The sequence below is a fragment of the Urtica dioica genome, chromosome 2 (assembly GCF_054948205.1).
Source record: "Urtica dioica subsp. dioica isolate 48M chromosome 2, U.dioica_male_clone48M_v1_H2, whole genome shotgun sequence".
Taxonomy (NCBI): domain Eukaryota; kingdom Viridiplantae; phylum Streptophyta; class Magnoliopsida; order Rosales; family Urticaceae; genus Urtica; species Urtica dioica.
In genome coordinates this window covers 37,625,044-37,634,295 of record NC_142757.1, presented here as the reverse complement: position 1 = coordinate 37,634,295, position 9,252 = coordinate 37,625,044, and the positions used below count along the sequence as shown (strand labels likewise).

Genomic DNA, 9,252 nt, shown 5'->3' with positions numbered 1-9,252 from the left:
GAATAATAAATTAAATTCTCGAATTCCGAACCGACTCTAATCCCGACAACGAACCCTATTATCTTTAAGTAAACTCGAATCCAATAACCAACAGATGTTCAACTCCGGATGCTAGTTCTCTCGACGTTCGACAAGTGCCAGGTGCCTCAAAGAACGTGTGAAGCAAGACGTCTTCAGGACTTGTCAAGCGTTCTATCGAACAATTCCGGGTAAGTGTGGAGACATAAGTCAACTACTTACCAAGGGTATAATCCTGCTTGATTGTGCATATGCTTGCTAGTAAACAAGAGTAGGTAAAGGCCTAAAAATGAATAAACTCGAAGATTAAGGCTTCGGCCACTCTTGCTTGAAACCTTAGCTCGGGTTCGCCCGTTAGGTTCAAACGCTAACTTGAACCAGCCTTGTTTGCTTTGTGTGTGGTTAGACTTCTCTTCTAACTCTAGGAAGTAGGTTAGAATCGAGAGGACGGAAGAGCGATAGACTCTCAAATTCAATCGAGAGTAGAGAGTTCGAAAGTCACATTTCGAGCTTTCAACTTAAAACACTAAACGAGCTTCAAAGGGAAACAATAATTTCTTTCGGGGTTTATCCCGTCACGCTCTTCCGTATATAAGTTTAACGTGTACGCTGCTAGCTGCAGTGTACCCAAACTTTAAACTCGTGTCGGTGGTACTCACAAGTCCCTGACTTGTGCTTGGCGGGCCATGTCGGTCCGTGCGCCGAGTACTCGAAGCAATGGGTGAAGGTCGCGCATCGCGAGCTCATTGCTTGCTGGAAGACTCACCGGAAGCTGCCTTGAGCACACCGGGGCGTAGTGGGTGATGGTCGCGGTTCGCGAGCTCACTATGCCAGAGACCAGTGGCGCTGACGTCATGATGAAGGAAGTACCACTAGTGGATCCCAGACATGTGTTAAAACTTAGATCAGTTGACGACTGCTGCTCGAAGTTGAAAACTGGTCTCTAGTCGGACCGGAGGTTATAGCAGTGAGGAGTGTATGACCTTGCGGGACGGCTAGTATTCTAGGATGCGCGCTCATTAGTCACTTTTAGGTGATAGCTGCATCCTGCATTCTTGTTTGCTTGTTCGCACGTCATATGCTTTGCATCAGCTGCTTTTCTTTCATAGGCTAGACTCCCGCTTGCTGAGTCATTCGACTCATAGTTTTATGTCCCTTGGTAATGTAGATAAGGGCAAGGCAGCAATGTAGACGACCGAGAAGGAAACTGAGACGGAACGCGTATCTCTTGACCTACGGGCTATGGGTTCTGGCTCGGGAAGTAGATCTCTATATGTATAATGTTTTGAATAATATCGACTCTTCCTTAAATAATATCTCGTGTATATATGTAAAGTCGGGAGCTTTTATGTACATATGTATGTATGTATAAGGGTCGATATACGACTTCTAGTTTTAAAGAAAAACGAAAAATTTCCCGAGATTTCCGATAACCACTTTTGTTGTAAACGTTTCCGCACTTTTAATAATATCGTATTTCATATATTATATGTTTTGTAAATTATGTATTTACTTTAAATGTTTTGTTTACATTATATTATTCATATATGTTATGCTCCCGCTACGTGATGTTGGTTCCGCCGAGTCGCGGCTTGCGGGCGAGGTGACGACGCTCGCGGGTCGTGACATGAGGTGACTCGCGGTGAGGTGGTGATAGAGGTGACTCGTATTGGTCTTGAAATCTACGAAGTTGTTCTTGAACATTCTGGCAAAGGGGACCTCCGGTTTTAGATCCCTTGGTGAGAAAAGTCTTCTGGTTTTCCCAAAAGAAAAAACGACGCCATAACCGGAGGATCCCTCCGTCAGAATGTTCAAAACTAGACGATCTCTCTGCAAGGCCCCCAAAACTAGAGGATTCCTCCGCCAGAACCCACAAAACCAGAGGACCCCTCCGTCAGGACCCTCAAAACTAGAGGATTCCTCCGCTCAAACCCACAAAACCGGAGGACACCTCCGCCAAAATCGCTAAAACCGGAGGATCCATCGGTAGAACCCACAACGCCGGAGGATCCCTTCGATAAAACTCACAAAACCAAAGGATCCCTCCGCCAAAATCCCCGAAACCGGAGAATCGCTCTGATCAAGTGTCCATGACTTTACACACTTAAAATCCTATAAATACCCCCTCATTTTTCACCAAAGGGAGATCAAAATTTTCAAGGGAACAAAAGCTCACAAAAGCTCTCAAAGCACTCAAAAGATCGGAAAAGAGCAAGAAAAATAAAAAGACAAAGACAGAGAGAAGAGAAGAAAGAATCAAAAGAACGAAGAATTCGACGAGAAGACGAAGAATCCGATGAGAAGACGAGAAGAACTACATAATCACCAATCCGAAGGACTCTCAAGATGAAGCAAGCCTTCATCACTCTTTCGTGATCCGAAGAACGTGACTCCGACAACACGAGATCAAGACACGTTGCAAACTCGTACACCGACGCGTGTCTCGTGAATGTTATCCGAAAAATCACATTAATAAGAATTATTTTTAATCTTTTTTTTATTGTATATTTAACAGAAAAAAAAATAAATAAATGAAAAGGTTATTACATTTTCTTATGAACTCAACTTATTCCCTTTCAAGAAAGTGTTGTTAATGGAGTTAGATCAACGACAACATTGATTTGTAAAAGAAAGTTATCAAGGAGTTCCTTGTAGCTAAAATTACTCTTTACAACAAATTATTCGTGATCCTGTTTGATAAAAGTAACAACACGTTGAGTCTTTATTTATTTATTTTATATTTGGTCCGTTTAGATAAGTTTCATAATTAAGGGAATGAGGGGTTATATATTAATACTTCGTTCCATGTTCATAAGTTAAAATTACAATTCATTTTCATAGCCTCCAAAATTGTTCGTCGACAATTATCTAAATAAACCATAAGATTATGTGTGTGCACGTGCAGAACTGCGTCATCATCATATTGCGTCGTAAGTTCGTGTCGTGACGTTAATACATACTATTCAATGCATTCATTATAAGGTTTAGCAGTTATCTAACCGAACATTATAAATTTTTAAATAATTAACGTTTCGTTAATTTTTTTATATATTATCACATAAATTAATTTATGCATAATAAATTTTTAGCAAATATGTGTAAATAAATTTGATTACGTCATATTTTTTTATTATTTATGAAACATTTATAATTATTTATAAAAAAAATTATAAAACATTTGCTAAAATATAAATGATTATATTTTTGTGGCTTATATCCTACATATTTGTTTAGTGAATTTATCATTAGTGTACTTCCTGAGTTACGTTCTGGCCCAGTCAAACATTTTGTGCAACTATCATTTCTTGAAAGAAAAAAGTATTAAATTGATCAAACCTGGAGTCAATTTTTGTATAAAGCTCTTGTCTTGTTCTATAAAGACAAATCCAGAAAGCTCTTAAAGTCTTCATATGATCAAACGTGAAGAAAGGAGCTTTATAACTAACTAGTCACTATTAGAAATACTAATTATTAAACATTTCAAAAAAAAAAAAAAAATGAGTTGACTATAATCACAAATAATCAATTTTAATTTCTTTATTATCTATCTCTCTCTATCTCCATTAAAGATGAATTTATCTCTCAGCTCCAATTTTTTATATTTATTGTGACACTCAAAAGTTGCATCATAGTCTTCCAAATTTATTTAAGTACGTTTTTGTAACAAATTTACCAATATTAACACAAATAAATACAAATATATCGAAATTAACAACTTTACATAGACATTAACACAAACAAACACACAAAAGATAGTAAGTTTTATAGAAGAGGATAGCGCAAGTAATGCCGATTTACATAAATATTAACATAAAATCAACACAAATATACCGATCTGATTGCAAATTAAGAAGAACAGAGGGCTTTGGAACTTTTATCGGCTCCGACGGAGACACTTACCGCAGCTCGTTAAGCTCCGACCGGAAGCATGGCCATAAGCGATTATTTTTTACTATTAGTTATTTACGATTTAGAAAAAGAAAATATCTAGTAATTTATTAAAAATTGACGACAAAAAAAAAAAAAAAGTTATCCCAATATCCTAGATCCACTATATACGAATATAAAATATGTACCTTAGACTATGTAGATCGTGAGAGATCAAATGAGAAAAGTTGTTATTGGGTAATGATCACATGTGAAGAAAATTCGTGGTCATTCATTATAGATTTGTTAGTGAAGATAGAATTGATAATTGCACCATAAGGATATGAAACACTCTTTGTTGTTATTATGGATTGGCTGTTTTTGTTACTTGGTAAAACTGATATTCTCTATGCTGTTCAAACATCTTTGTTGTGACATATGCTGGCAAGTTTTTCGTCAGCAACATTGATGTGGATTGTGTGCAAAGTTCTTTTTGTCTAACCTGCTTCTACTTATCTAATCGACCAATGAGAGTCCAGTGATTGCATTGGGAAACCCTAGCAAGACATTCTCGCTGGGTACTGTCTCATATAAAAGGAATTTTTCCCTCTTGGGTAGGGTTATACACTTAGAGTTTTTCTGAGAGTTGCCGAGCCAAAAACACCTTGTCATTTGTGTGATGTTATTCTTTTTTATTCTTCATTGCAGTTGTTCGTGCAATAGATATAGTTCAATTTTTGTATTTGTGATGTTGTAAATCATGCACCGTTATAAGCATTGATCAATCATTCACTAGTACAAAAAACAGCATTGGGTGCGACTTTTTTCGCACCCAAAGGTCGAAAGTCGCACCCATTGATACCTTTAGGTGCGACAAAGTCGCACCCGAAAGTTCGCACCTAAAGGTCATGGGTGCGACTAGTCGCACCCGAAGGTCATGATTTTTAGGTGCGACTTTTAGGTGCGGATATTCGCACCCATATTCGCACCCATAAGTCAGAAAAAATGTGCGAAAAAGTCCGCGCGAAGGCCATTGGGTGCGACTAGTCGCACCCATAAATTTGGCGGGTAGGCCAACGGGTGCGACTAGTCGCACCCAAATTCATTCGCGCCAAGTCTTTGGGTGCGACTAGTCGCACCCGTTGGCCTACCCGCAAAATTTATGGGTGCGACTAGTCGCACCCGATAGCTGTTTTTAAGTTTTTTTTATTTATTATTTAATATTTATTAATTAGAAATTCATTAATTACGAATTCTATAATTGTAATCAAATAACTAAATAGTTTATTAATTAGAAAATTCATTAATTAATATTTATAATCATAATAAAAACTAACCATTTGTTGTTCGATTACAATAATTATATAATGTACGACAAATAATTAAAATAAATGTTCATTCTTTTCCCTTTCCTTTTCCTCGGTTTGTAAACCAATCCTTGAACATTTTACTCCCTCTTCCGCCAAATCTTCCTCCAGAACTGTTGCTACCTCCTCGTCCACTTCCGCTCGTACGCTCACTGCCGCTCGTACGCTCTCGCTGGTAATCTGCTGAACCTGGCGGCGTCGTCTGAGCATCTGCCATTGAAACTGATGGCGGCGTTGTCTGATGCATAGGGTGCATCTGAGGCGGCGGCGTCGTCTGAGGCATCTGTGGCATCATGCCGGGCGACATCTGCGGCATCTGTGGCATCGTGCCGGACGACATCTGAGGCAAGGGCGAAAACTGCTGCGTGAACGCGAACATTTGTCGTTGCATCTCCTCCATCTGCTGTTGTTGTGCCGCCATAGCGAGTTGCTGTGCCGCCACCTGAGCTTGGAGCTCGCCAACCACTGGATCTGGAACGCGGCGCCGCGACGAGCCTGAGCCTGACGACGAGCTTTCGTCCTGAGCCTGAGCAATAGCCCAAGATGTTCTCGGGACCGTTGGACCTATTCCAACGTACCAATCTTGACGGTTCCCGAGAATTTCTAGCATCGCGTGCTCCTCTGCGGCGTCCTGGTCAAAGACTACGCCTTGCTCTTCTGCTTGTCGCTGAAGATCCGCCAGTAGAGTAACTATCCGCGCCTTTACACATAAAAAAATTATTAAAAATTAATTATTATGTAAGTAACGTACTCTTAATTATAACATATGACTTACATGTGCTCGTCTCGCCCAATCTGTCGTCCATTCACCTTTTCTATTATGGTGTTTTTGCTCCCACGTCGTTAACGCGGAGCCCAAAGTCCCATCATCCTTACTCTGTAATTGTTATGAAAATATAAGTACTGAATTTATTTCAACTTAAGTATTTCAAAATTAGAATAACTTACGTTCAAATGACGATGAGCCAAGAAAGAAAGAGATCCTTGAGTCGACCTCGTCTTCTTCTTCTTCGAATTCTCCTTGTTGCGAGTAGATTTTTTCTGCAAATAATTAATTTTGTCATTATTCAATCTGATAAAGATATTGTGATTTATTACAATCATACATTACGTACCTTCCAATCGTCAGTCGCGAACTCGTCTACCACCGCCTCCCAATCCTCTTTCTTATATCCCGGTGGTGTTTCCGCCTTAGCGTTTTCTGTGCTCCCACAAAACTCCAATCTGAACTTTTCTGATAGCTTGGACTTCTGGTTGCGTCGCCTGATCTTGGCATTCCGAATGATAGCCTGATCAATCGTATTCTGAAAGCAATCCGCAGGTTGATCCTCGCCGGTGTCAAGATCCGTGTACACAAATCTGAACTCGGAATGAAGTGCGCTCAAAATAGCAGCCAACATCTGTGGCGTCACTTCACTCCAATCACGAGTCGTAGGCGGGATATGTGCTTTCACCAAAGCACCGAGGCGGTTGTTAAATAGTCCAACTTTTTTATTTTCTTTCCTTATCTCTTGATAGAATGTTTGGTTTATTGGGTCCCACTTGACCACTTTCGCACCCGGTACCCCCTGTGTTGCTCGCGCTGACGTCGAGTCGGTTGTTGGTCCCCTTGATTTCTTAGGACCTTGGGACTCAGGTTCCTGTGGCGGACCTTGAGAATCCGGTCTCTGTGGCGAATCTCCACCAGAACCTGAAGCGGTCGACATCCTATAAAATGAAAACAACATTTATAAATTGACATCGTATAAAATAAAACAACATTTGTGAACATACATCACAAAACAAAAGGAAACAACATCATACAAAAACGTGGGTGACACCACGGATATATTTTATTATAAAACCTCACATATGGCGGAGGAAAACCGTGGTTACATAGATAGTTATCATTCATCGTCATCACTACCTATATCAACATCAACATCAACATCAACATCAACATCTTCTCCCTAAAAAACGATGCATTCCTCATGATCATCATCGTCTTCCTCACCATCGTCAACGATATTTACTAGCTCAGCATCTTTGATTTCATGTCGATGATTCAGACGATCAATGTTTGACAATTCTATTGTCAACGGAATCGAGGCTGAGGTGGTGGGGTCGACTTCAGGAACGTCCCAAATCCCTCGATGATTGCATTCCTGAACGATTTCCCAGTTACCACCTAAAACAAGATCTTTGATGTAAAAGACTTGTTTCGCTTGAATTGCGAGTATGTACGGCTCCTCTGTAAACCACTGTTTCGCGGTAAAAGCACTCGTTTCTCCAGTAGTCTTATCGTTGTGAACTAGTCGCCGAGCATCGTGCTTGTCACCGTACCATATACATTTGAATAATACAACACGACAGTCGTACCTATAATTCAGCACTATGACGTCTTCCATACGACCGTAGTAAGTGAAATCATCCACAGGCACACATACACCGCTATTTTGAGTGACTCGTTGATTATCGCGACGATGAGTAATGAACTTCACGCCGTTAACAAAGCAGCATGGATATTGATAAGCGACTTGAAGGGAACCGATAGAAAGCGAGTAGATCTCGTCAGACACGTCAGACCCACTAGCTTTCATTTCAAAAATCTGGTTATTACGAAACAAAGTATTGGTTAGCACTTGTGTGTTTATAAAAAACCGGGTTATTGTGTTATTACCTTGTTCGCAAACCAATCTTTAAATCCCTTTCTATGCTCCGCTTCAATATCGCGAACTCCAGATTCGTTCAGGAAATCCAAATGCTCGCTGTTGCATGTTTAAAACATTGCGTAAAGAAAATACAACAATGAAATAAGTTAGAGAAGCAAGTGGATCGATTACTTACACCAAATACGGATCCACTTCAGGACAGTTGGTATAGATGTACCACTCCGCTTTTTCTCATCGTCTAATACTATCGCGTTCATCATCCCATAAGGCACACACATCTCGGATCGAAAAACGGAGAGCTCTCGCACTTGAACTTCTTCAACTACCTTCTTATCTTCAATATACTTTGCAATGAACGTTAGAGCTTCTTCTACAACATAAGCTTCAGCAATAGAGCCTTCTGGTCTAGCTCTATTTTTGACAAAATGTTTTAACGTCCCAAGGTATCTCTCAAAAGGGTACATCCACCGCATATGCACCGGGCCGCCGTGCAACGCTTCCTCTGGTAGATGGATCGCCACGTGAACCATGATCGTGAAAAAAGCAGGTGGAAATATCATCTCAAGCTTACATAAGATCTCGACGATAGACTCTTGCGCTCTTTCGAGATCTTCAGCTCTTAATGTTCTCGAACTTATCAACTTGAAAAAGTTGCAAAGCTCAGTGATCGTATCATGTATTGGTTGTGGCACAAAAGGACGAATACCAACAGCCAACAATCTTTGCAAGATCACGTGGCAATCATGCGACTTCAAACCTGTGAGCTTTCCATCAGTTGTCACATTTTTTTTAAATTCCCAGCGAGACCATCGGGAAATTTGACAGATTTTAAGTACTCTGTAAATCGCTGTCTCTGCTCAAGGGTCAAAACGTACGACGCTCGCGGTTTGTAATACCCACTCCCATTTGGTTCCAAGTGCAAAGCGGTCTTGATGCCCAAGTCCATCAAGTCAAGCCTCGCCTTCTCGGTGTCATAGTTCTTCTTTTCCAAGCTGAGCATCGTCCCGAGAAGATTCTCACACACGTTCTTCTCTACGTGCATCACGTCCATGTTGTGTTTCAACTGCGACTCAGACCAGTACGGCAACTCGTAAAAGATGCTTTTCTTGGTCCAATTCAGTTCGCTCTCAGCTCGCTTTCGTTTTTTGGCTACAGAGGCAGCGTATTTGCCAGTAGTCGTGCAAGAAACACCAGCCAACTGAGCGAGTATGTCTTGCGAAGTCAACTTCTCGGGTTTATTTCGTTTCTCGTGCTTATCTTTGTAGTGATCGTTGCTTTTCCTCAATCGGTGACGCCTTTTTAAGAACCGACGATGGTCGTAGTAGACGATCCTGTTTCTGATTTTTAGG

At 40.6% G+C, this 9,252-nt stretch overlaps 1 protein-coding gene across 1 annotated transcript; it reads right to left on the bottom strand.

Annotated features, from left to right (window-relative positions):
* Window positions 1–1,865: 1,865 nt before the first annotated feature.
* Window positions 1,866–6,686, bottom strand: LOC149404603 (uncharacterized). The gene is made up of 3 exons (XM_089607603.1): window positions 6,368–6,686; window positions 6,201–6,293; window positions 1,866–2,030 (listed from the first exon to the last, which is right to left on the bottom strand). The coding sequence occupies exons 1-3, from the start codon at window positions 6,650–6,652 to the stop codon at window positions 1,866–1,868; spliced, it is 543 nt and encodes a 180-aa protein (XP_089463729.1). The 5' UTR covers window positions 6,653–6,686.
* Window positions 6,687–9,252: the final 2,566 nt, after the last annotated feature.